A 27,631-nucleotide genomic window follows, 5' to 3' on the forward strand; every position below is an offset into this window, starting at 1 on the left:
ACACTGTGCAACAACCAAGGTCGCTCCAGCAGTTCACAGAAGAAAGGTGTCAGGAGGATTGTCCCCCTCTCAGTTCAAGTACATCAGAATCCGTCTGTAGTGCCAGAATATTAGGCCGTAGGGGTGCAAGTAATCAATAACAGTAAATGCGTACGTCCGAAGGGAGAAAAACAGATCTGAAACTAGCCGAGACAGAGAGAGGAAAGCAGGCAGGGGGCATAGGCAGCACAGCACTCTATCACCACAATCAGCAACATCACACAGGATCTGCAACACAAAGCTAATTCCCAGATGCATGAGCAGTCGGAATGAGCACCCAGTTCTTAGTAAGTGGTCTCCAAAAAGGAGCGCAGCAGCACCCAGATGTCTTGAGGTCTAGAGCCCTCAGGCATCAGTTCTCAGTAAATCGTCAGTTGCTCCTGACAGAACGCAGCGTCGCGCAGCCATTCAGAAGCACGAGGAGGTCGGCCCGTCCCCAACATATCGCAAGTCTACGCTTGGCCAACAGCAGCAACATGCCCACAAGTCTCTGTATAGCTACCGGCACGCCATCCAAGCAACACCAACATCGGAGAGGGGGCCAATGTCAAGCTGGTTATGCCCTCAATTACATGCATTACCTCCAGCCAAAAGTTGTGTACTTCCCCCAGTGCCACGCCAGATGGAGAAAATCAGCGTCCGGGGCATGACATCGCTCACAGTTAGCATCCGCATGCAACCCCATAGCACATAAACCTCGAGGAGTGTGATAGAGGCGGTGCAAAAATTTGAAATGAATGAGTTGCAGCCTATAGTTCGCGACAGCTCCCTCATTCATATGTGCACAGCACTTCTTCCATACCTCATCAGAGATGGCCTCACCGACATCCGCTTCCCACTTTGCCTTAGCAGACATTGCACTCTCGCCCTGCTGTTCCTGCAAGCAGCCATACAACTTGGTAATGAGCTTCCTTGGCGACTGTGCACTCCATAGTACCTCCAGCGCCCGGCATATCTGCGGGGTCTCCGGGGGGCCAGAATAGCGCATGCGGAGCATTGCACAAACACGCAAGACATACAACTGATGCAACTCATTGTCAGTCGCGTCTCCAAGTGCCACCTCTGGAGAGATGAGCCGCCCCTCCACAATCCAGTCCTCTAATAGAGACAGGTCTGAGCCACAAAGGTAGCTCCGCAACTGCGAATCTGGGAACATCCTCTCATCTGCAACAGCAAACACCGGCATCGATGACGCAAAGGGCTCGCGTATGCCAGATCGCTTTAATAAAGCCACCCAGGCCATTATAGTGCACGCCACCGTATCACTCCCCTAGACCTGGGCCGAGACAAACTCCCCAAAATGCGCATCAATCCATCCGGCCAGACCGCATCACTCTCGGGAGCAAGATGTGGCATGTATCGAACAGGATGAATCCAGTAATACACGAAATGAGCTTGCGCACAGTGATAATAGAGCTCCAGGTCCACAGCAGCAAGGCCACCCAATTCAAACGGCAACGTCAATTTCTCTGATGCAATTCTAGGCTGGCCACCTGCCCAAACCAGTCGAATCATAGCAGAGCGAAGGCTTTTAAAAAAAAACACTGTGAGGACGAGAGGGAGATTTACAAACAAATACAAAAATGTTGGTAGCACTACCATTTTAGCGATAGCGATGCGCCCTATCAAGGACAATGGCAGCGAGCAGCACACCTCAATCCTGTCCTCCAGCCAAAACATGACCTTGCCATAATTAGCCATCCAGAGCTTTTCAACATCACAGCTCAACCAGACGCCCAGATACCGTACCGGACCACTCGCCAACTCGATAGGATAACGGGACGAAAAAACCACTGTCCCTGAGGAGAGAGGCAGCACAACAGACTTAGACCAGTTGATCACTATGCCAGAAATCATGCCAAATCGAACTATCTCATCCAGCAACGTATCTAGATTTTTCCCTGGCTCACGCACATACAACGCAATGTCGTCGGCATACATAGAGATCAAGATAGGCCGCTGCCGGAACGGCAGCCCTTTGTAGTTATGGTGTTGTTGCAAAAAAGCTGCCAGCGGCTCCATCGCTACCGCAAATAGTAACGGGGATAAAGGGCACCCCTGTCGAGTTCCCCGGGCTACCCAGAAGGGGGCCGATATACTACTATTCAACCGCAGACGAGCGACGGGTTCTGTATGCAGCAGACGTATCAAATTGACGAAGCGCTCGCTCATACCCACTCTGCCAAGAAGCGCAAATAGATATTTCCACGCCAACGAATCGAAGGCCTTTGTTGCATCCAAAAACACCGCTGCCACATCCTCTTCCGCAGCAATCTAACTGACGACCGCAAAAAACGTCCGCAAATTATGCACCGTGGACCACCCCGACACGAACCCCGACTGATCCGGCAGCACCAGCTTTGTCATCAACGGCTGCAACCGTGCCGCTATAATTTTAGCCAAGATCTTATTGTCTATGTTAATCATAGAAAGCAGGCGATATGAATCGCAGCTATACGGATCCTTACCAGTCTTAAGGATCGTGACAATCAGCGCCTCCTGGAGGGAAGCAGGGAGAATTCCAGTCCTCAGTCTCCATTGCCTCGGCATAGACCTCCAGTAGTTGAGGAGCAAGTATATCGGAGTACTCCTTATAAAATGCAGGAGTCGGGCCATCCAGGCCGGGGGCCTTGTCCCCAGGTAGGGAATGAATCTCAGCCTTTACCGCCTCCACCGAGAAGGGCTCGTCAAAGTAAGCTCTGTGCGCATCTTCAAACCAAAGCAAGCTGATCTCAGCAAAGTAGTCCTGAATGGCCTCAGCATTCAGCTCAGCGGGTTCAGAATACTGGTGCGCAAAAAACTTAGTGAACACCTTTATGACTCCGTCCGTTCCCGCCACACCCTCTCCCTCAGAACTGTCTATTTCAGTGACATAGCTACTGGCCCAGGGTTTACGAAGCATGCTCGCCAGCGTGCACCCGGCTCTCTCCCCCTCGCCGTAGCGCCTCGCCCTGGCAAACCTCCCCAAGAAACAAATTTCCTGCATAGAGGCTTCCTCATAAAGAGAAACTGTGCTCTGCAGAGCCGCCAACGTGTCACCAGACCAATCCATCACCAAATGCGCCTCCAGATCAGCTAGCTCGCGGCGCAATGCTCGCACCACTCCATGCTGTTTCGAAATACATATCCCACGGATGACCACTTCAAAGGCCTCCCACAACGTTCCATCCGAGCTCACTGACCCGCCATTCTCTTCAAAATAGTGGGAAATGGCCTCACAGATCTCCCCGCGGAACGCCCCATCCCAGAGTGCCCCCGAGGCAAACGCCACGCAAAAGTGCGTCCCGGCCCACCAGGCACCGCCAGCTGTAGCACAACCGGGGAGTGGTCCAACAGCGTACGCACCAAGTGCTCCACCGATTGCGTCCAAAGCGCCACATCCTGCGAGCCCAGCCAACGATCAATACGAGACCAGCTATTATGGACATAGCTAACGCGTGTTCCCTCTCTCTCAGCTCCATGCTTCGCTCGCCATATATCCACCAAGGCCCCATCTGCCATAACAGCCGACAGAGCCCTAGCTGCAGCCACATGTTGCACCCTGGCCACACTCTCCCAATCCCGCTCCGGATCCAAGATCACATTAAAGTCCACCCCCCCCCCCCCCCCCCCAATCACCGCACCTGCCCCCATCGATTCAACCAGCCGCCAGACCTCACTAAAGAACTCCAGATCGTCCGTATTAGGACCATACACGGACACGAGTCTGCAAGGCCTATCCAACAGCAGTCCACTCAGCAACACATATTGCCCATTAGGGTCCACTATCACCCTTTGGGTTTGCCATGGCAGACCCTTGCGCATCAAAATCGCCACACCCCTGGCATACTGCGAATACACCGCACCGTGACATTCACCGATCCAGCCAGCCTTCAATTGTCGCATCGTAGCCGCAACTAAATGAGTCATCTGCAACATGCATATGTCTATATTCTGGTGCTTAACGCACGCAGACATGAGTCGCACCTTACGCTCATCGTTCAAACCTAGCACATTCCAGGTAAGGCAACAAATCAATGTCACACTCTCCCGTGTCATCCCTGCACTCCTACCGAAGCACCGTACCGCCCGCCTCCCCCCCCCCCCACCCCACCCGCCCCTCACACTCAAACAGAGAAAGCAGAGAAAAGGGAGTAAAAAGACAAGAAGAAACAAACATTTGACCAAACCCAACCCCCACCCACACAGACCCCCCAAACGGGCAAAGCAAGCAGCCACTCCCCTTTAACCACAAAAGCCCAACCCTTAACCCATGTCATAGTAACAGGACTCATCCAAGGGGCGAAGAGCTAACCACCCAACCCATCGTCCCGGCCAGGACTGGGAAGAGCAGGCATAGGGCCCAAGGAGGAACAAGAACGTTGAGACGGCAACTAATACAGTGAGCACTGTATCTAAACGGCCATTTGATTTGCCAATGTCCATGGCCATTCAGTCATTATCACTGAGACGCGCACGCTCCGCTCCAGGCCCATTCGAATCCGCGGCCGCAGAGCTTCGAGGAATCGTCTTAACAAATTTAGCCGCCACCTTTGGATCAGTGAAGAAATGCAGTTTACCCCCATACTGCACCTTCAGTTTCACAGGATATATAAGAGAAAATCTAGCATCCGTCTGTCCAAGGGAGCGGTAGGAAGGCCCTGCGCGCCGCCTGCACCTCGGGGGTGTAGTCCGGAAAAAAAGTTCAGTTCAGAGTTCTTATATATCACCGGACGGCGTTCTCTAGCCAGTCGAAGCACCGGATCCCTGTCGCGGTAATTCAGCAGACAGATGATGATGGGGCGAGGCGTGGTCCCAGCGATCTGTGTGCCCTCTCCACCATCAACAGGCGCGAAAGCTTGCCGGGAAAAAGTTCAGAGAGCATACCTTCAACAAAGTCCTCCATCCTACCCATGTCCGTGGACTCTGGAAGGCCAATCAATCTAATGTTGTTGCGGCGCGAGCGTGCCTCCAAAACTTCATTTTTATTGCGTATGACTTCCACACCCTCTCCATTCGCAACAGTTGCTCGCGCTCACCACGCCGCTGATCTTCCAGTTCACCCCTCCAACTGCTCAAATCTAGAATCGTGATCATCCACACTAGCCTTGATGCGATCTAGTTGTTCAGTTAAGTGATCAAACTTAGCGTCAATACCTGTCAAACTGTTCTTCAAATCTAGAAACATGTCTTTTACCGACATGTCCGATGGCCCTTCCGCCGCCAGCGCCTCTCCCGACTGGGAGGCAGAGACTCCACCTTTCCTCCAGCCCCCATCGAAGGAAATCTTCGCATGTCGCTGTTCTGCTTTCCCCATTCTTGCATCGGCAGAGTCCCCTCAAAGAGGGCACCTCGCCAGTTTATCGCAGTTCGCAACCGGCGTGCAGAGTTTCCCCAGCAGTGGCCTTCCCAAGCCACGGGTCTCCCAGGGCAGCCAAGCTCTCTGAAGCAGCAAAACTCCACCTTACAGCTCCACCAGGTCCGGAGCGCCACCAGGACAAACAGCCCACATCCGGACAGCTTGCAGACAGAGAAGCCGGGCCCCGCAATGTGCCACGCCACTCACAGAGCCGCACAACAATTCCAAAAAGGCGGCCAAAGTATCTCTCTCAATGGTGCCACCAGCCCGCTCCTGCAGGCGTAGCCGGCACCCAGCAGGCCCGCCACAGAGCCCCCCCCCCCCCACCCAGAGGTAGCAGAGTGGCCACCAGCCCGACCAACAGAGCCGCAGCCGGTGCCCCCAGGGCACAAGAAAGGCGGCCCAACTGCCACCTCTGCAAATCCCCGGGCCAGCGCCCCGCTCAGGGCCCCGACAGCTGCCACCAGCCGCAAGCCAGGTGAACTCCCAGCAGGCCACAAAAAGCCTCGACCTGCACGGGCCACCCACCTCACCAGAATGGCGGGCCGATTCGCCCCAAGCCCCCAGGAGCCATGGGACCGCGGGGGCCACGGTCCGACACAACCACCGATCCGGCCCTGCACAGAGAGCTCTCTCTTCCTCCAACAGGTGTCGGCGCCTCAGCTTGCGATGACGAGCTCAGTGCGAGTCCGCCCAGCCCAGGCAGGAAAGGCCGCAGCGGGGCATCTCCGTTCGCCCAGCCCAGCGCGGGCCAGGCCCTCCTCCTCCGTCAAAAAATCAGCACGACGAGGGCTCCCTCGTGCCCCCCGCCACAGCAACCGGCAGCACCAACACCTCTAAAGGGCCGCCCAGCAAGAAGATCCAGGTAAGTGCCGCCCCAACAGGATAAATGCAGAAATGAGGCCCGAAGCCCAGCAGAGCCTCACGAGGTACTGGCCATCTTGCTGGCAGGCTAGCTCCACCCCCGCGGGTACAGTATACTTCAAAGAACTATAACTGCCTAACAGAGTTGGAGTTTTACAATGTCCATTGGTTCAGTGATAAGGTTTCCAGCAGCCTCTCCAGCTAAAATAAATCTTGAGACAACAGATCGGGGGGGTATAATGCAGACATCTTAGGAACTGGTTAACTGACATGGGGTGCAGTCAATGAATGCAGAATCGTGGTAGCCTCCTCTAGCTACCACTCTGAAAATCTCAGACCATGGTATGGAGCCATTATGGTCTTTTCGGCTCCGGGATACAACTGTAAGGAGCATTCACATCTCCCAAGGCAGGAGAGCGGGGAGGTCAGGGGGAAATCGTAGGTTCACCAAGAGTTATTGCAGATGACAACTCTTCCTCTTGGACCTGTGAGTTATAGACTAATAACATAAGGTTCACTTTCAGCTCAACAGGCAGGCAGTCGCCTGTCCTAGAACAGTGAATGACTCCCATAAGTCCTCACAGGCAGCTGAACTGGTCAGGCTCTTCTCTTTAAGATGGAGTCCAACGTCCCATTCTGCAGCAGACAGAGTTCTCTTCTCAGAGTTGTCCAGCAGCCCTTCATTCTAGATTTTTAGTCCAGACTTGCAAGTATTTCAGGAAGATTGTAATCATTCAGGTTGTAGTTCTGGGTCACAGTCCGCATCTGTACTGGTGTACAGTTCTGTCCTTGGCTGAGTTAGTCTCTTACTAGTATTCATGACAACAGCTGGCAAATTGGCGGCTATCTTATCTAAGCAAAGACTTGCATGATCAGCACCTACCAGTGCCCTGTGAATTTGAAACCTCTCCTGGGGCTTTGTAGCATGATGGTCTTTTCTGACACAGTGCAGAGCTGAGTGCCTGTTTCATGCACCTGCTGGGTATGAACTGAATTCCTTTAACCCCCATATTTCTCTTGGTTCACATTTTTAGTCCGCACAGCTCAGAAAGAGGCAGACCTTGCTCACAGTGTCTGAGCTACGTTATCTTAAAATAAGGCAAACAAATTTAGTTAATTTAATTCAGTTTATACCCTGCAGGCGCATACAGCAGGCCTGTCCTACCCCATAAAAGCTCACCATGACACAACCTCTGAGTAGGTTCCACTTGGTTCAGGTGGAATATATATTGCACCCCAGATAGTGGGCAAGATTTTACAGAGATACGGATAAGTTAGGAAAAGGGGATGAATGGACAGTGCTTTCACAGAAGCTCTACCAAAAACTACAAAGGAAGACACCCTCAACACACATCAGTGAATGCAAATTTTACAAAATTTACACCACTGTGCACTCTCCCTAGTGAGCACAAAGGCTTTCCTTTAAACTGTGTTATAAACAACAGGTAAACTCCTTCCACTATATGTCTCATACATATAGAAGTAAAAGATCTCGGCTAAGGAAGACTGGCAGATCTTGTCACCGTAAGGGCAATTCGATCCCTCCCCTGAGAAGGCACAGACGAAAAGATCTGCCCCTGTCCCTCCGCAAAAATTCAGTCAGTCAACACTGCCAGTCCCACAGAGCTGTGATAGAGAGGGCAGTATCCACCGTCTCATGCAGGGATGCACTTTGGGTACCCCCTCAACACCAGAATACCTCTGAGATTTCAGCCCGCGTAGCAGGGAAGACTGCAGTGAGCTCTCATGAATGCCAGTCTCACTTGATGAACAAGCATTGGCAAAGGCAATAGGTCTTGATTGTGCAAGCACTTTTGGCTTTGCCAGTGTGTTTTAGCCATGCTGTACACTAGTGTGGCTGCTGTTCAGCAAGGCAAAATGTTTGTGGCATAGAGGAGAGTGGTTTGGAGTGAAGTGTCATGGAGTGGAGCAGAGTGCAGTGGAGTGTAATGGATTGGTCTGTTTTGTAAAGTGGTGTGGAGTGGAGTAGAGTGTCATAGAATGGAGTGGCATAGAGTGTTGTAGAGGGTGTAGAGTGTCAGAGTGGGAGGGAGTAGAGTGGAGTAGTGTTGTGTAGTAGTGTGGAGTGTGTAGAGGGAGTTGCATAGAGTTGAGTAGGTTGTAGAGTGGAGTTTCACAGAACAGCATAGAGTGGAGTAGTGTGTCAGTAGAGCTGGGTAAAGCGATGTGGTGAAGTATAGAGGGAGTTGCATAGAGTGGACTGTTGTAGTGTGGAGTAAAGTGTCGCAGTGGAGTGTCGTGAGTGGAATGGAGGGGGTAGAGTGGAGGGGAGTACAGTGGAGTGGCATGTCAGAGTAGAATGGAGTAGTGCATCGTGGAGTGGTGTAATGTGGAGAATGCATGGTTTGGTAGCACACCGCCATTACAGACAACACATTTTCAATTAAAATGACCTTTATATTTTCACAGAAATACTTTTTTATTGATAAAACTATACAGCGCACAAACAATAATGCCATCCCATATTTTATTGACTTATTTTGATCGTATTAAAATATGTTTCCACCACACTACAGAATTACAAAAAAGTTGCGTTATTTTTGCTTTCCCAAGTCCGATATATTCTGAAATATCTGCACAGTTCATGTACTGGCATCTAAATTTTGTTGTGAGCTAGAAAAAAAGCCTTTACTTTTACAGCAAGATTGTCAATACATTCTCACTTTGAAGTCCAAGAAAAAAAGCTAAACCCCAAACTCCCTTGTAAGACAGAGAATGACATTTGACCTCTGTATTTGAATACACGGCAAATGTGAAAAGATATGAACAAGATTCAAAGGCATGTTTACAGAAAGCAAGCACTTGTGGAAGAATTCAGTAAATAAGTTATGCTTCACATTAGGAACTAACTTAAGCTGGGCAGCCACAAGCAAATAAAGTCAGTAAATAGCAAGCGACTGTGAGTTACAAAGCAAAAACCCAATGGTAAGCAATGAGCGTAATGCATTCCCAGGGACGCTTTCATTATGGTTCCAAGATGTCTTTAGTGAAACAGACATGTATACTATATGGTAGGCTTTGATCAAGAAAGTATAAAAACATGGAGAATGCAAAGAAGCAGGACACAGAGCAGAGCAGCATAGCTCTACTGAGCCATGAAAAGGATTTTCCATCTTGACAATAACTGATGAATTAAAAAGAAAAGAAAATTCCCCCCATGCTTTTCATAACCAGAAACTCCAGAGACTCTCTAACCATATGTGATACAGTTTTAATTTGGCGAGTAAAAAACACTCCAGGTCTGCGGTCCAATCGGCTTTCTTATTAAATGTTGATGCATTGAACTAAGTCCTTCCATAAGAGGGTTAGAATTCTGACCCCTGGGGCTTTGAGCACCACCAAGGTTTTTATCAACTCTCCAGACTAGTCTATTAAAATGCGCTGTATGTTTACTTGTTTTCACAAGCACACATAAAACCTCCATTTGGTACAGGATCCTAATACCCTATGCCCTCGAGAAGAAACCTCATCTTCCCTCGGAATTCAGCCACCAACAAACTTTAGTTGAACATTACGTTAATCAATCAAAGGACCTTCTGGCTTACATACCAGTGAGCCTTACATTCCCTTCAGTCAGACATGACGCCCATGGTTTGATTTTGTAGACTAGGAAAACCTGGTTCAGTACCGGTTATGCTTCCACTGCCAACTTGCTTGATCAAGAGACTGGGAATCGCTTAAAACATTCATTGGATCACCAAATCGTTTAGCCCCGTGTCTGCCTGGCTTGGTCACCTTGTTAGTATTGAAATGAGTTATGGAGAAAACAAGATGTCAGGTCTTTTTTTTCTAAATTCTCCCACAATCTGAAACTCCACACCTATCAAGCTGTGGTAGCTTCCTCACTCCTGCTCGTCAGTAAGGAACTAAAGATCCTCATGTCCAATCACGTTTATGCCTTTGAATGGTGCCTCAAACTAGTAATACTACCTCCTTGTCCAGTGTAGTCTCTCATTTCCCTCTTCTGTCTTCCTCTCCTAAAGACCCGTCGTGTACAGCGCACTGTTTCTATGTAGACTGGTTTTGTGCTACATAAGTTCCCTTATATAAAACTATGGATATGTAAATCTGTACTACTACTAGACGACCTCTGCATAGTGGGGGATGGGAACTTGGTGGTAATACTCCATCTTTTGGCCCCTTTTGACACTCCTAATATCTTGCTGAACAGTATGTGTTTTGAATTAGTGTTGTTATCCAGCCAGGCAGGGATTGTATATTCTTTAGCTCCATACCGTGTGGTGCCCATTAAAATTGCATCCCTTCGCCAATTCGTTTTAATGGTACTCTGTGTCTTGTGTGGTCTGATCCATCCTTTTGGCTTTCACTTATAAACAATACCAAGATCCCAGGAATTACTTTGCAGATTGACAAACAATGGTCTCTTACCTATCCTTATTGGATGAGACACAATACATACAGTCTTGTTCCCGCTGAAATGGAGGCCGTCACTTTAAGGTGCCATAAAATATCTTTTGAATCATACATTCTGGTTCCAAGAACTGCACATTTGTCCGGACCGTGTACCGACTGTGAGGAATCTGTCACCATCAGTTAGCAATAGAAGTCTTATATTTATATCTTTACTCCTAGGATCCCGATTGTGAGTGCACTCATTTTATGCCAATGCTCCACTCTAGGACTCTCACAGAGATACTATTTTTTAGTCGTCTGCCTTATTTTCCCACCGGGGTCTACAGGACCCAAATCCAAAATGTTATCAGTTTTCCTGATAGGGTGCTCTTAATACGGACTCCTGGTTCCTCAGGACTTTCGGTCCTTTGGTCTCTAGCACTATCATCTACCTCCGAATTTTCTGGATGTCAGATGTAAATGCTAAAACACCCATCTCCATGCCACCCACTGAGACTGCTCTTGTGTTCCTATGGTTGGCATTCATTCACGAGAGACTTGCTTTTTAGATTCAGGCAATATATTTTTTTGGAACTGTCTACCTGGGCATAGACTGATCAAGGGGCATTAACAGTTTACAAATGCGTTAAAATGAGGTGTGCAATTGTGTTCGCCCCCCAAAAATTCAAAACATATTTTGCTCACCACATACAAACATAGTTTATAACTTTATTCCTTGAAGATCCTGTCCTGTGGAACTCAGCCATAAAAGCCAGCACAAAAGTGCAAAGTTAAAGCTATGCAGGCATATCTCTTAAGGAAAGTGCCATCGAATTTGGTAAAAATTATGATTGCTTCCTTCCCACTTTCATCATAATGATTGCTCCACAAGTTTGTCACATGTATCCGTCTTAGCCCTATGAAATAACCATTGATGTTTGTATAAATACATTTTTACTAATTATCTGTGCATGGTTTTATATGTTCAAACTAACTACAACCCTACAAAAAATATATAAATGTGCAGTCCACTGCTAATGATACAATCAGGAGAGGAGTTTATACCATGTTGCATACCTCTACGATGAATGGGGAATTGTGGAGCTGGTCACACTATCTACTACAGACACTGAGCCTCGTAAATCTAAATTAAGAGCACCAAAAGAAAGGGGACTTGAAGAGAGTGACCTAAATTATTTTTTTGTCATCAATATTTGTGATATTAAAACACTTCATGTATTTTCATATAAAACTACATCAAACTTAGAACCTAATTTAAAAACCTTTTATATGAGGAATAGTCATAGTAATCCAACTTACTCGTGAATGTTCAGGAATGAAACCTGCTTTTTCACCGAACATTACTTTGACTGAGGTCTGTAAGTAAGCATGTCCTAATTCAGAAAATTCCCAATTAAGTTTAGAGTAAGGCACAACTGCTCCCATTTTTTTTTGTGAATGAATCCTTGAAATTCAAACATAATCCACACCTAGGCAGTAGTAAGACTAAAGTAGTCTAGGAAAAAAGCTCGAAGACCGAACATGAGAAGGCGAGACATATTGGGAGAAGCAAGGCTAAGGTCACTGCAATGCTTTCCTTCGAGTTTAACAGAAAGTACCAATTGAGATTTAAGAGAAATATAAAGTAGAATTGGTAAGGGTGCGAATTACTGCATGCCTTGTAATGACGAGGACCAGAAACTTGGACAAAAAAAAATATTACACTTGAAGGTACAGTTTATAATGTACAGAATGCCTCTTAATACATTGAAGACAATAACTGAGTTTTAATGATTCCACAGAATGCGTGTAAAAAAGTTACCAATGATACTGGCGCTACACCTGAAGAGGTTTAAGTATATGGAGCAGCTGCACCGGTACACCAAGCTCTCTTATCGTGTGGTCTTTCCATTGGAACTGCGTCTTTTCAACACATCCAGTGACGCTGTGAACTTGGATCGCATGTATGACCTGGTGGCTGTTGTGGTTCACTGCGGCAGGTATAGTCCAATAAACCCTACGTACACATTAAGATTCTTTTGCATTTTTATTTTTGTAGTAGTAGTTAATAAGCAGTGACCATGTTCCTAAAAACTATGTTCAGATGTGGCTGCTGTATACAGTGTGCCATTTGTGAGATCTTTGTGTTCCAATAAGAAAGGACTTTAAAAAACGTTGTTTCTGATGGATACAACTACCTGTGGATTCCTCACCTAATGAATACTCCTATGGCGCCAGCATTCGACGGAAATCTTCTTCCTAGCTTCTGCACGTCGACGAGGACGTCACATTTGCCCACGCGACGCCGTCTGACGTCTTATAGGCAATAAGAAGTCCTCGCCGACGTGCCGAAGTCAGTTCCCTTTTTTTCCGTGCCATTCGAAACGGTTATCTTCGAGGGAGCTACTGTTGCCTTTCGGTTACAGTGTGTTTTTTCTGCTGCGTGTCTTTTTCTCTGAGGTTACTATGTCTCAGAGGAAGTCTGGTTTCAAGCCCTGTCGGGAGTGTGGGGGCAAGATGTCAGTTACTGACCCACATTCGGACTGCTTGTGGTGCTTAAGTTCAGATCACGACGTGGCCACGTGTGATTCATGTCAACACATGAATCCGAAAGCCCTGAAGAAGAGAGAAGCCAAACTCTTTATGGCGAAGTCGAAAAGAAAGGAGAAGAAACATCATAAGAAATCCTCCTCGCCGAAGTCGCATCAACGTCATCGAGACTCCCGGCGCCGTCGGGACTCACGGCGCCATTCGAGCAAGGAGAGGTCTCGATCGAGGTCGCCATCGGCTTGGGAGGTCAGTCCCACAGTCACTCCTCATCCATAGACGCCGTTGCCCTCTCCGGCTTCGCCGACTTCGCCTGGGCAGACGTCTTCAGTGATTGAGATGCCACAGCCTCAGGTGTTCTCTCCGATGTCGCAAACGTCGAGGCCGGCGTCGGGGTCGCCTTCGATCCAGGCACCCCAGTATCCGGCTTTCCCGGCTCCTGGAGCCGATAATACTGCATTTTTAAATGCGATGTTTACCATATTCCAGCAGATGGCTCCAGGCAGTGCTCCGACTGGTCCTTCGGGCCCGTTGGCTTTCAGCTTGGGTGCTCCGGCGCCGATACGGCCAGCACCCTTCATGCCCTTTCTCCCCTTGGGGAATGTGGGCTCGGCGCCGGTGTCTGCTCCGGTGTCTGCTCCGGTGGCTCCAAAGGTTTCGGCCCCGGAGGTTTCGGCTCCATCGGCTTCGGGGTTTCGGCCAGTGACCCCGGCAGGACCATCTGAGACTCCGAGATGCACCTCTCTTCGTCCGGCGCCTGGCTCGGCGTCTAAGCTTCCCGTGGCGCCTGACATGGCGTCGGACGGATCCGGTGATCGGCGTCGTTCCTCGACTTCTGCAGACGCCATGTCGACGCCGCGTATTGAGGAGAGGTTACATTCGAGGAGACGTGCTCTCCGCCTCTTGGAGGAACAGGAATATCAACGAGTCCTGGAGGAAGGGGAAATTGAAGATTCTAGCGAGGGTCTTCATGGACTGGATGCAGCTAGTGGCCTTGATACTTCCCCTGAGTGGGACTTGTCATCTCCAGGGGAGTATACTGAGGAGGCAGCCACTTTTCATGCTGTAATAAGGAAGGCGGCTAACTTCCTCGAACTGCCTTTGCCGGTGGCTGAGGCGAAACAGAATTTACTAACTGAGGTCTTACATCCGGCCTCTACATCGGCAGAGCCTCTTTTGCCATTTAACGAGGCTCTGCTTGAACCGGTATTGGAGGTCTGGAAGAAGCCAGTATCTTCCTCGGCTGTTAATAGGTCTGTGGCCAGGAGGTATCGGGCTGCACCATCTGACCCTGGCTTTCTTTCCAGACACCCTACGCCGGAGAGCTTGGTGCTCCAGGCTTCCTGTTCTGCTAGATCTGCGCCTGGATCTTTTCCAACAGTGGCAGGGGACAGAGACTCCAAAAAGTTGGACTCACAGTCGAAGAAAGTGTTTTCGTCCTGTAGCATGGCGTTAAAGTCCACCAACGCTACGTGTATCTTGGGGCGGTACATCTATGCTCTTATGGACGAGATAACATCATTGCATACAGAGCTTCCTCAAGGACTCTTGAATCTCGTGTCTGATGCTCAGGCTGCTGCAACCCAGGTTATCCAATCTGGGTTGGATACAACTGACTCGGTGGCTAGAGCGATGGGCACGGCGGTGGTTACGAGGAGACAGGCTTGGCTTCGCAACTAAGGTTTCTCTTTGGATGTTCAGTCGACCCTGTTGGACCTCCCGTTTGATTGGGACAAACTTTTTGGTGCCAAAGCAGATTCGGCCTTGGAGAGGTTTAAAGAGAGTAGGGCCACGGCCAAGTCGTTAGGACTGCAAGCCGCTTCTTCTGCCTCCTCCATGTTTTTTACGAGGTTTTGAGGATTTGGTCGTGGCTCATCCTCCTCTTCCTTTCGGGGGAGATTCCAACAACCTACCTCCTCTCTCACCTTTAGATCATTTAGAGGGAGGGGTAGGGTCCGTACCAGAGGAGCCTCTCAGCAGCACTCTGCCTCTTCCTCGTCCTCTGGAGGGGTGCAGCAGGGGAAGCAGCCTTAGGCTTCCACCAATTCCCACTCACTCCTCTCCTGTAGGGGGACGGTTACTGCATTTTCTTCACAAGTGGGGGGTCATCACATCAGACACCTGGGTTACCAGCATTGTGGGAAAAGGCTACACCCTTCCCTTTCGGGAGTTTCCTCCCCCCATCCCGCCCGCCCATATTATTGTTCAGAAGAACACCTCCTGTTGTTAGAACAGGAGGTTCAAGTCCTCCTTTCAAAGGGCGCGGTGGAGTTGGTTCCAGAGCAGGAGAAGGGTCAAGGTTGTTATTCCAGGTACTTCCTGATTCCCAAAAAGGATGGTCGGTTGAGACCAATCCTGGACCTGAGGATTTTGAATTGGTTCCTCAAACAGGAAAAGTTCAAGATGCTGACCCTAGCTCAGGTGCTTTTGGCGTTGAACAAGGGAGACAGGATGGTGTTGGTCGACTTGCAGGATGCTTATTTTCATATCCCGATTCTCAAGTCGCACAGGAAGTATCTCCGGTTTGTGGTGGGGTCGCAGCACTATCAGTTTGCGGTCCTCCCGTTTGGTCTTACTTCAGCACCTCGAGTCTTCACGAAGGTGATGTCGGTGGTTGCGGCAGAGCTCAGAAGGAAGGGGATAGCAGTATTCCCTTACTTGGACGACTGGTTGATAAAAGCCCAGACTCCGGAGCTTGCGCTGCATCATCTGCAGTCGACGACTCAGTTGTTGTTCGACCTGGGCTTTTCGGTGAACGTGCCCAAATCTCACCTAGAGCCCTCTCAACGCCTCCTGTTCATAGGGGCAGTACTGGATACAACATTGGATCGAGCCTTTCCTCCGCCACAGCGGATTCAAGATATTCAGGAGTTGGTTCCAATGTTTCGAAGTGGAGCGGTCATTCCAGTCCTCAAGGTCCTTCGTCTGCTCGGTCTGTTTGCCTCCTGCATACTGTTGGTCACGCATGCTCGCTGGCACATGAGGGCTCTTCAGTGGTGCCTCCGAAGGTAGTGGTCTCAACACAAAGGAGATCTCAAAGGTTCTGTCAAAATCTCCAGAGATGCTGCTACGGACTTGAAGTGGTGGATTGCGGGCAACAATCTTTCACGAGGAAAGCCGTTCGCGCAGTCACCACCAGTGACCACGGTCATAACGGATGCTTCCAGTCTAGGGTGGGGAGCTCATCTGGGGGACCTGGAGATCAAAGGGCTTTGGTCTCCAGAGGAACAGATGTTTCATATCAATCTGTTAGAGTTACGGGCTGTACGTCTGGCTCTCAAGGCCTTCCTCCCATCCCTTCGCGGTCAGTCGGTTCAGGTCCTGACGGACAATACTACCGCGATGTGGTATATAAACAAACAGGGAGGACTGGGGTCGTACCTTCTCTGCAGAGAAGCTCTTCGACTATGGTCCTGGGCAATGGACCATCAGATTTGCTTGGTAGCAAATCATCTGGCCGGAGTCTTGAATGTACGTGCGGACAGTCTCAGTCGCCATTTCTCGGCCGACCACGAGTGGCGTCTCCATCCAGATCAAGTCCGTCTAATCTTCCAGTTGTGGGGGTTTCCTCGGATAGATCTGTTTGCCACCCGGGAGAACTCGCACTGTCCGTTATTCTGCAGCCTCCAGTATCTGGTGCAGGGAGCTTTGGGGGACGCATTTCAGAGAACCTGGTGCGACCAGTTGCTTTACGCGTTTCCCCCCATACCCTTGATTCCTCGAGTGTTGAGGAAAATTTGCCAAGACCGGGCCCAAGTAATCTTAATAGCTCCGGATTGGCCAAGGAGGGTGTGGTACTCCGACCTTCTCCAACTCTCACTGTGCCCTCCGCTCCGTCTCCCTCTCAGGGCAGACCTCCTCTCGCAGTCGCAGGGGCAGGTTTTACACCCCAACCTCCAGAGTCTGCACCTACATGCCTGGAGATTGAGCGGGGCAACCTGAGTTCCTTCTCTCTCCCGCCTGATGTAGTGGATGTTATCTTAGCGGCCAGGCGACACTCCACTAAATCTATCTACGCTAATAGGTGGTCTAAATTTGTGGTATGGTGTGGAGAGAGACAGATTGATCCCTTACGTGCTCATTTGTCAGATGTTTTATCATTTGCTTTGTCTTTAGCACAGAGGGGTTGTGCAGTGGCTACTATTAAAGGTTACTTGTCTGCCTTGTCAGCCTTCATTTGTCTTCCAGACCAACCTTCGTTATTTAAATCTCCTATAGTACTTAGATTCTTAAAGGACCTTATGAATAAATATCCTCCAAATCCTTTCGTTATGCCTCAATGGGATTTGTCCTTGGTCTTAACTTTCCTTATGGGTCTCCTTTTGAACCTATGCATTCTTGCCCCTTAAGATTGTTAGTTCTTAAGACAGTCTTCCTGGTTGCTATAACATCTGCAAGGAGAGTGAGTGAGTTGCAGGCTTTGTCAGTGAAACCCCCTTATACAACTTTTTACGGGGATAAGGTAGTGTTGAGGACCAAGGCTGCTTTCCTTCTGAAGGTTGTTTCACCCTTTCATTTGGCCCAGACAATTACTCTGTCCACGTTCTATCCTCCGCCTCATCCTTCAAAGGAAGAAGAGGGACTACATCGCTTGGACCCAAAGAGGGCGTTAAGCTTCTACATAGACAGAACGAAGGATTTCAGGCTGGAGGATCAGCTTTTCATTGGATACGTGGGCAAGAGGAGAGGAAAGGCAGTCCACAAGAGAACACTCTCCAGGTGGGTTGTTCTTTGCATTAAAATGTGTTACTCTTTAGCAAAGAAGGATCCTCCTGATGGTATTAGAGCTCATTCCACCAGGGCTAAGTCGGCCACTTCGGCCTTGGTTAGATGTGTTCCTGTGGTTGACATCTGCAAGGCCGCAACTTGGTCGTCCCTTCACACTTTTGCAAGGCATTACTGCTTGGACTCAGAGGTCAGAAGGGACGGCCATTTTGCACGGTCAGTGCTGCAGGATTTCTTGGTTTGACCATATAGGCACCCACCACCGAGAGCGGTACTGCTTTGGGACTCTATTCATTAGGTGAGGAATCCACAGGTAGTTGTATCCATCAGAAGAACGAGTTACTTACCTTCGGTAGCGACTTTTCTGGTGGATACATTAGCTACCTGTGGATTCCTCACGGTCCCACCCGCCTCCCCGTTGCCTCTCTGGTCTCACCAAGTAATTCTTGAGTGTGCTCCTTTTGGTCCTGAGGGCTACAATAGATTATGTATATATGGGCATATGTATATGTTTATATGTGTATATATTTATATATATATTTACTGTACATATTTATTTATTTTAAAGAAAAATGTATATATTAAATTTATAGCCATCTTCTTGCAATGATGTGTGGTTTACAATGTTATGAGATGTTGCTATTTTCTTTCATCACATTAGATTATTGTTCTCAGGCACGTAAAAAATGTTGGTACTGACGTCGGCACGTCAGCGAGGACTTCTTATTGCCTATATGACGTCAGACGGCGTCGCGTGGGCAAATGTGACGTCCTCGTCGACGTGCAGAAGCTAGGAAGAAGATTTCCGTCGAATGCTGGCGCCATGGGAGTATTCATTAGGTGAGGAATCCACAGGTAGCTAATGTATCCACCAGAAAAGTTGTTACCGAAGGTAAGTAACTCGTTCGTTTGGCTCATTTAATAATCCATGTGTGCCCTTCTACCTTGATATAGAAGAATGTGACCATGTGTAAAATTATTTAAGTTTGTATTATTACTTTTTAAGGCAGCCTTTTTTTACTGATGTTGGTGAAATATAAACCGTTTATTTAGTGACTTTTTCCGTAAATATGAAAATTCATGCACATCAAAGGATACATTAAAGTGATTCATAAGGAAGGATTGATAATTAAAACTCTTGTGCTGCATGCAAATGCTGTACATACAGTTTAGACATTCAGTACATTAACATGCAGGGTGCCGTATGCATAATATGTTCTAGCACTGAGTAGCTAGTGTTCTTTTCTGCATTTTCCACGATGTAGGCAGTATCAACTTCATTGGGTGGTCATTGTTCCTTGCCTCATTTCTTAGTATTTTTTATTTGGTTCATAATTCTTCAAGCTAAACCATCTTCTTGAAGATTGTCAGCGTGTGGAATTTCTTTGGTCTTAACTTTCACATGTATTCCAAAATCTTTGACGTAAGTATTCCTTATTAAGTCTCATAGCTATTGATTGGTTTATGCAAATTAGCATTTTCTGTCTGGATTACTATTTACTGGAGATTAGATTTACATTTAATTTTATGTAACCCTTATATAATACCTTGATTATTTGAATTTTAACAGCTATTACACCTATTAAACTACACTAGTTATCCACGGCAATAGCTCAACATCTTTTGTCATTCTGTATCTATTGTTGACAGACGATAGAGAATATAATTTATTCCATTTGATTCCCGTTTATATATTAAATTAAAATGGTTGTAAATTATAAAAAAGCTTGGATTGTAGAAGATATATTCAACATTTTCCTGATTCAGTGTATTCACCTAAATACTTGATTTGCATCCTTTGTGTGAAGGTCTGTTATTGTCTGAGACGGTAAGGATACCACCCAAAATTTATACTGTTGCCGGTAGGTTTTACTTTCGTCAGACATGTAGGCATCGTAAGATTTTTATCCCTTCCATGATTGCCCCTTCCATGATTGTCAAACCCAGTTCAAATGTTTTTTAAATGTGGCTGGACGAATACAAATAAACTCCTGCGGCTCTTGGTAGACCTACAGAGAGGACCCCATCAGACTAGGCCCAACGAAGTGCAAAAGATTTTAAAAAATAATAATATTAAGAGGCAACTGGCCTTCTCCATTTATGCACTGCGATGAGAAGTATTTTGGAAAATATGTTAATGTAAGTGAATGCTTCTCTTTCTCTTCCTTTTTTCCATCTGCTTTTCCTCCCTGGGAACATGTGGCTGACTCAATACCTGCCCCTCTGCTACATACGAGTTGAAAGGGAGTGGGGTGGGGAGGGGGTGATACGGTGTTCACGACAGATGTGGGGCAGATGAAGGCAGAAGAGCAAATTTGTTGAAGGTAGAGCTATGGGGCCACAACTGCTATTAATGTTAAATCACTAGGTAGAAACTGTGCTTGATAAACAATGTTTATGTAGTGGGCATACACACTTTACATCTATCACAGAAAGCAAACTCTTCTTGACGTGTACCTCGCACATGTGGTTCTTTACTACTGTCCTCCCACTGAAAGAAGGTGAGGTGATAATGATGTCCTAATGAGAATATGCAGTACAACTGGTGATGCCATGGCGTAATTATTTCTGATTCTACAATTGCTACCTAGACTTAAAGCATAGGCTGGGAAATTGGAAGCAAGAGATTTACTCTAAAGTTGTTTCGCACTATTGAATTTAAGTTGCTTAACAGTAGCTACCACTGGACATGTGGAATGGTGTTAATGGTTGGTAGTAGTTCATAGATGTGTTGACTAGTTCTACAACTACCAATAAGTCTACGAAGATGTATGTGGTATAAAGTTGACCGAAAAGGTGGCAACTTCTTTTGGCTACCTACAGTAATGTCGGAAGCAGGAACCAATTCACTAGTCTCCCCAAGAAGTATTGAGATAGCATCTTGAAGTGAAGACCCAAGCTTAAGTAAAGATGACCTTAAGGCCAGTCTCTAAGATTTGTGGAAGTAGTCAAAGGAAAACTAGAGACAGAAATTGGGAGTGGGGGTCCGAGAAAACCTCAATGAGACACTTACCAGCCTTTCAGCAAGACATGAATGAAATAGCTGTGCAGGTAGGTGAAGCTAAGGGTTTGTGCAGAAGATTTCTGCCAAGACGATCAGCTTGAATACAAACGGTTCACTTCGGTAGCACAAGTGGGCACAAGCAGATCAGTCGGGTAGTAGTACTTATGTCAAGATCCCTCGATTTTGTCTCCCTGGAAACGGTGGCAGCTAGAAAAGGACGTATGCTATGGTAAAAGGAAAGAGGGGTGTTAATTATTGTCACCTTCAATGCTTTCAATTAAGAACAAGACCAGTTTTTCAGTATGGTTCAACAAAAGATGCCTGGACTCATTGAAGAGGCCCTAATTCTACTCTGAGATTTTAACACAGTAATGGAGGTAGGGTTTGCCAGATCATCCATTATTATAGGGTTTACTAGGGAGTTGTCAGTGGAACTTAAACGCAACTCAAAGAAATGGCTTTGTTGGACTTATTGGTAGCAAAGTGTCCAGGAGAGAGGGAAATCAGTCTAGTCCAAGAGCACCACATAAGGCAGATGTGATTATTCTTTACAGCAAAATAATAAGAGGAAGTTGGCAATAGGCACAGTATTAATATCTTACCACTCCCCACTGTGGCTCAAATTGAGCAGTTTGACAACAGAGAGAAGCTAGGCAAAAATGTCTTTCTGGATAGAACTCTTAGGGCAGGTGTTTCAGAGCCACAGCTGAATATATAACAAATAACTGCACAATATACAATACTGTGGGATGCTTTCAGGGCTGTAATTGGAGGCAGCAGCTGCCAAACAGGAACAAGTTTTAGTGCATTTGTGACTCTAAGCACAGTTGAAAGATGCAAAGGAGAAGCACAGATGCTCTGGCTCAGCGTGGTTGCTGGAATGAGTAGACAATTACAAGTGCTCCTCTTTAATAAAGTCGAGAAGACACTACTAGTCATGAAGAGAATGGTATTATATGAGACAGGAAACAAAGCACACAGTTTTCTGCCTAGCAAGAGTAAGGCTAAAAGAAACAGGAAGAGAATGTAGGGCCTGAAAAGTGACAGTGGAAAAATGATCTTTGAAAGCAGTGTAAAAACCTACTTGTTCATTTTTACTCTACAGTGGGGAGGGCAAGCAAAAGAACCTTTCAGGTGCCCCAATATTTACGTGAATATCGGAACTATGGGTTTCAATACAGACATAGGAGCTTCAGATGGCTATTAAACATTTTTTTAAAGTCTGGCAAAGAGCAGGTCCTGACAGATTTAACGGATAATTCTGTGGGACATTCTCCTGTAAACTGCCCCCACCCCCGTTCTTTCAGAGGTGTTTCATTTCTTTCTTTGGGAGGATAGGGCAACACGATCTTTGGAGGATGCCAACATCATGGTTTTCCCCAAGTTGAGGAAAGATCATTTGGATTGTCCTGCCTATTGACCTATCACATGGTTAACTCTGGATATGAAAATACACATGAACGTTCTGATAATTGACCCTTTGCCCCTCCTCACATATCTAAGGACCAGTTTGTGTTTGTGTTGGGAAGCTAGTCTACCATGTGGGAAAAGTAAAACATCATCTTTTGAAATCAGATTTGCTGACAAAAGCTTTCAATAGTATAGATTGATCATCTATGATGAAATTAATAGAGAAATTTGGGCTCAGGAAGTACTTTATTAACTGGGTGGCACAAGCTGTTGGCCACCAGTGGCTATAGCGGTGGTTAATGAGATTCACTTTTGGTGCTTCCACCTTTTCACGGGGACTAGACAGGGATGCTCCCTGTTTATATTCATGTATGTGATATAATCACTCAGCATAAAAATATGATCTGATAGTAATATTAAAAACATTAGTTTTGGAGCAGTGGAGCACAAATAAATCACAATGCTCTCAATGAGGAATCCGGAGATATAATTGCTGCCACTAAGGGTGTTTGAGGAATCCAGACACAAGTAGAAGAATAAATCTGAGCTTCTCCCTCTTGGACAATGTCGCCATGTGCTGGAATATGTGGCAGGCAAGTGCCATCGAGAAGCTGCCCCCTACTCGGGAGGAAGCACCCAAGGTGTAAAAAGAAACAAACTTGTTATATGAAGATGTCAAAGGATTGAAGAAAACCTGGAGTCTGGAATCCGATTGTGGAATTCTTCAACAAGAAGGAGTCGGGGTCAGCAAGTGAAAGGAGAGAGGAAACAAGCGAAGGAACAATTATTTAAATAGTAAAAGAACAGGAAAAGAAAATGTCATTAAACATAACACAAATGCTTGGGGAAACCAGAAAGGAATCAAGGACGAAACAGCCGTGATAAAAAGGGAAAGTAAGAGGTACTAAAACTTGAACCCAACTGGCTGTGTAGCAGCTTTCAAAAGCAGCTGCAAACCTTCAGACAGGCGGTTGCCATTTTGAAGCTGAAGGAGCAAGAAACCGCAGCCAGGAGCCTAGTAGGAGGTGGGAAGAAAGTCCGCAGCTGCAAGCTTAATGTGTATTTCCTGAGACCTGGGAACCAGAGTACCACAGTTTTCAGATACCAAAGTGACTGAGACACTGCAGTTGCAAAATGGCAGCTAATCTATGCATTGTGAGAGAGTAGTCAAGGAGAGAGCGTTGGACAAACACTGAAATACAGGATCCACATGCACCATCCATATTTGGGACAGCCCTTTAGGATTTATTACGGTTACCAAGCCATAGATGCTAAAATGCTTTTTATAGTCAGATTATCATACCACAAAAAGATTGGGACAAAACTGCCCCTTCCTGTCAGGTCGCTCCCACCCTTGTCTACTGACACCTATACATGACAACCCCGAGTTTGTGCCTTCGAAGGAGGGGCAGTTATTCCAGAAATGGAAGACAGAAAATTGTCAGATGCTGTTAGGCATACTTGTGAAAGGACAAATTGCATTGTTCAGCGACTGCCAGTGCACTTAGGATCTGTCGAAGCATTTCCATTGCCAACTGTACTATCACTGTTACCCTACCATACACTCAGTTGATGCAATGCTAATATTAGTGTCACGTTTTGTGAGCACCCAGCATGCTTATTCTCACTGGGATGTTTAATTTTAATTCGTGAAAAAAACCTTTTTATTTTTATTTTGTCAAATTGTGCCTTGTCATTAAACCTTCTTATACTAACATATTCTTTTTATCTAACTCTTTAATTAGGGGCCACTGTTTTTTACGTATATGAGCTATAATATACAGGACATAAAGTTCGATTCTCTATGCCTGACGAGTGTTTCAAGTAAGCCCAAACAGCAGTTCTGGTCTTATCTGACTTTAAGGTTTCATTACTTAATGCATTTTCCCCTCACGCACCCATGTTAGTGGATCAGGTTTCGGACCATCTTCCGCAATCTATTCTTTTTAACAAAGTTTTCGTCTAGACAACAGTACCCTGCAATACAATAGGCGCCCCTCCTCCCACAATAGCTTATATTCACTCCTGTCCAGCAAAGCAAACCTTGATGTCTCTCTTCAGGTTTCTGGGCATCCACATAATCCTTGGACGATTCTAGTTGGTCTTTAGCAAAGCGACTCGGATCTTATGGTTCTGTGTAACCATTCTGTTTATTGGGTGTTGTTTTGTTAATGTTTCAATTTTGATCTTTTGTATTTGGAATAAGAGGCACGAACTGAAAACGAAAGTTTGATTACTTATCATGGCAGGCCATGTAGAGAGTTTAGAAATTAATCTGCCAAAGAAGTCATATTAATAGTAGCAGCGGATAAACTACCTGAAGATTATAATTATCCATGGTTTTTCCTATCGTAGACATATTTTGTATTTGTATCTGTTTTCTTTAATAGACAGAATTGCAAATACAGGAAAATACAATTCTAGAAATAATTTACATAATGCCACAAAAAATAGAATATTTAAATCAGTCATTCACACTTAATAAAGGTGTTGTTGACATCTTGTTTACGATCTCCTCCAAAACAGGCTCTAGTAAACATGGTAATATACACAGCACCATATCATGGACAGCAAAACTGTCACTTGCCATGGTGCGCACCGCTGTCTCTCACTTGAGATGCTCAGCAAAGCGATCCCTCTCCAGACACAAAAACTAGAGGTATCTCCATTGGTTACAGACAGCAAAGCCAGACCTTGCGCTATTGATTCATCCTTTGACAAGTGCATACCTGTCTGACTGACCATGTGCTGGTGTGCGTATACTTATCCTGTTTCTCCCATAGATAAACCTATACTCAGTAATACTTAAATAGCTCACATTGGTTGGTGGAGGGCATTAAGACCCGAACCTTTGCCCTACCTTGCAGAGCTGCCTGTGGGAATAACGAACTTACTGGGGTAATGTAGGAGGGCTGCAAGTTCTGTCGCCACAATGCAAACCATCACTGGAGGGGAAACCTACCTTGCACCTGCACCACTCACTCCTTATTGGCCCCATACCGACAGGGAAAACCTTGGTCAGGGAGATCCACAGCTGCAAGCATGTTACAGACCATGAGAACGTAATGTGAAGAGGCCCTGTAATTGTCATTTGATGTGCTAGACCAACAACCAATGCATTTTTCCTAACTCACTTGCTCACAGGAAAGGAGACCTTGCAGACTAGGGTAGGGGCACAGGTACCTGGAGACGGGGGGCATGCACAATCTCTATCAAGATCCCAAGCACACAGACTAAGTCACATATCTGACCCAGGGCATGCGAATAATCAAATGGCCTGTGTCCTAGCTGCAATACACCATGCAGCAACAACCCTAAAGTGCTTCACAGTAGTTTGTCCAGCAGATCTAAGGTCCCTTTCATCCTGTCCCCCCTCAACTGAGTGATTGGTGCAGGTACCCCTAAGATCCCGAACAGACTCTGGCATGAAGTACATTATTTTGCGAACAAAAAACGCTAGAATTCTGAAATCAAAAGGTCGAACTCCTGCAAGTTTTTAATTTCCTAGATCTTTGCTTCCTCTCTAGCCATTTATTCTCAGACAGCACGCTGCAGGCACCTTCTAATATAATATGCATTCATGCACACTGTAGCTAGGAGCAAACTAGATGCTTGATCTTACAGACTTATTTATTTTTCATTTGCAACTCAATCAAACCGGTATCAACGTGCTGTACAACAGAACTACAAGCCGAGTTGGGAACCCTGCACTCAACACTCCAAGGGCAGCCAACGGCCTTTGGCCACTTGTAGCGGGGTATGTTTTGTTACAGGATTTGCAGATTGAATGCTGGATTCATGAATCCTGAGGAGGATACATTGGTCCAAGGGATGATTCATGATTTTGAATTCAGCATGGAATTCACGAATAAAATACAAATAAAAATTTGATAATTCTTTTATTGCCAGGGGCTCCCCTAGGTACCTCCCTTCATGGGCCTCGGGGCCAGAGTAAGCTCACTATTTCCTTTCACTTTTTATTCTTCCCAGCCCGGTGCTCTGTGTGCAGTGTTGGATAATGGCAAACACAACAGATTTTTCTATTACCATTAGCCAATAATCTAGCACAACAAAAGGTGATGTGAAGAATGCTTGTAGTAGGTCTAAGTACTAGCAATCACTCGGAGTAACATTCCAACCCATCATTATTTTGCCTACTATGCCGTCTAGTTTGGCTCAGCGATATGTAAATCAGTCACCATGTTCCATAGGAACAGTCCAGCCTGAAATGCCAGGCCAGGTTCTCCTTGAACTGGAACACAAGAAGTCCAAGACCAGTTCCAACCAGATTGGGGCTCATCAGTCAGATGTAGTTTGGTTCCAGTGGGACAGTGAGATGGGTATGTCCAGACATGGGTACTGTATTATAAGACTCAAACTATACCTCACAGATGAGACCTAAGTAGGCCTAATCCAGTCCAGCCTGATTCCAGTGGCACAGAGAGCACGGTGTCACTGATGAAACCTGAGTAGATCGAAATCAGTCTAGGGTTGCTCATGTTCCGTCTGGGGATGACGTGGCCTGGCAGTTCAAGGGGGACTGTTCTATTAGAGGAGGACTAAGTCTGATTTGGAAAAGGCAACTCTGTCTAGAATGGCACAGTAGGGGAAAAAGGGCATTCTGGAATTCGCCCAGAGGGATCCCCAGTGGCTGAGATTAATTGAAGCATTCCATCAATCAGGTAGTTTTATTTGCAGCCATTCATAATGGCAGATTTGCAAATCCATAATGGATGAAGTGAGGAAAAGCTCCTTAGTCCAGTGTTGTGCCTCTATATTTTTTAATTGAATACACTAATATTCTGTGGATTCGTGAATCAACAGAAGAGCTGCAAATTAACAGTCCAGGTATCTGTAAACTTAACCTCTTCATGCCCAGTGAAGAACGCTTTCAGAACCCTAATTTCTCCTAAATCCGAACTGATTTATACCAAATTAAGTGAAAGCGCTTCCTTGAGAACAGATTCTATTTACATGACAAAACTAGTGTAATTCGGTTGAACCGTTTTTCTCTATTGAGGAGCAAAAAATCATATTGGAGGTAAAATGGGAGATGCCACTTTTGGGACACTCTCCCTACCCCGCCCCCCCACCCCACCCCTATATTTAGGCCCCCACTTGACGGATCTGCACATGTAAGAAAAAACACTGAAATAAACCAGTTACAATTTAATGCACCAACTATATTTTTTGCCCTCATCATGCAGTTTTTTTTTATCTCAATTAACATGTGAAATCACACCTTTGTGGCCCCCCATTTCCCTTGGCCCCCACTTGATGGATCACCGAAACCTTTCAATAATGAAGCCGTGTTGGATGAACTTTTTTTT

The 27,631-nt window shown here is 46.5% G+C and overlaps 1 protein-coding gene across 1 annotated transcript in view; it reads left to right on the top strand.

Moving 5' to 3' along the window:
• Positions 1-27,631, top strand: part of USP46 (ubiquitin specific peptidase 46) — a 160,143-nt gene that overhangs the window by 120,077 nt on the left and 12,435 nt on the right. Inside the window, exon 7 of the mRNA XM_069201347.1 lies at positions 12,418-12,615. Within this exon, the coding sequence (XP_069057448.1) occupies positions 12,418-12,615 (198 nt within the window). The remainder of the gene's footprint in view (positions 1-12,417; positions 12,616-27,631) is intronic.

This window comes from Pleurodeles waltl, chromosome 1_2 (assembly GCF_031143425.1).
Source record: "Pleurodeles waltl isolate 20211129_DDA chromosome 1_2, aPleWal1.hap1.20221129, whole genome shotgun sequence".
In the NCBI taxonomy this organism is placed as follows: Eukaryota; Metazoa; Chordata; class Amphibia; order Caudata; family Salamandridae; genus Pleurodeles; species Pleurodeles waltl.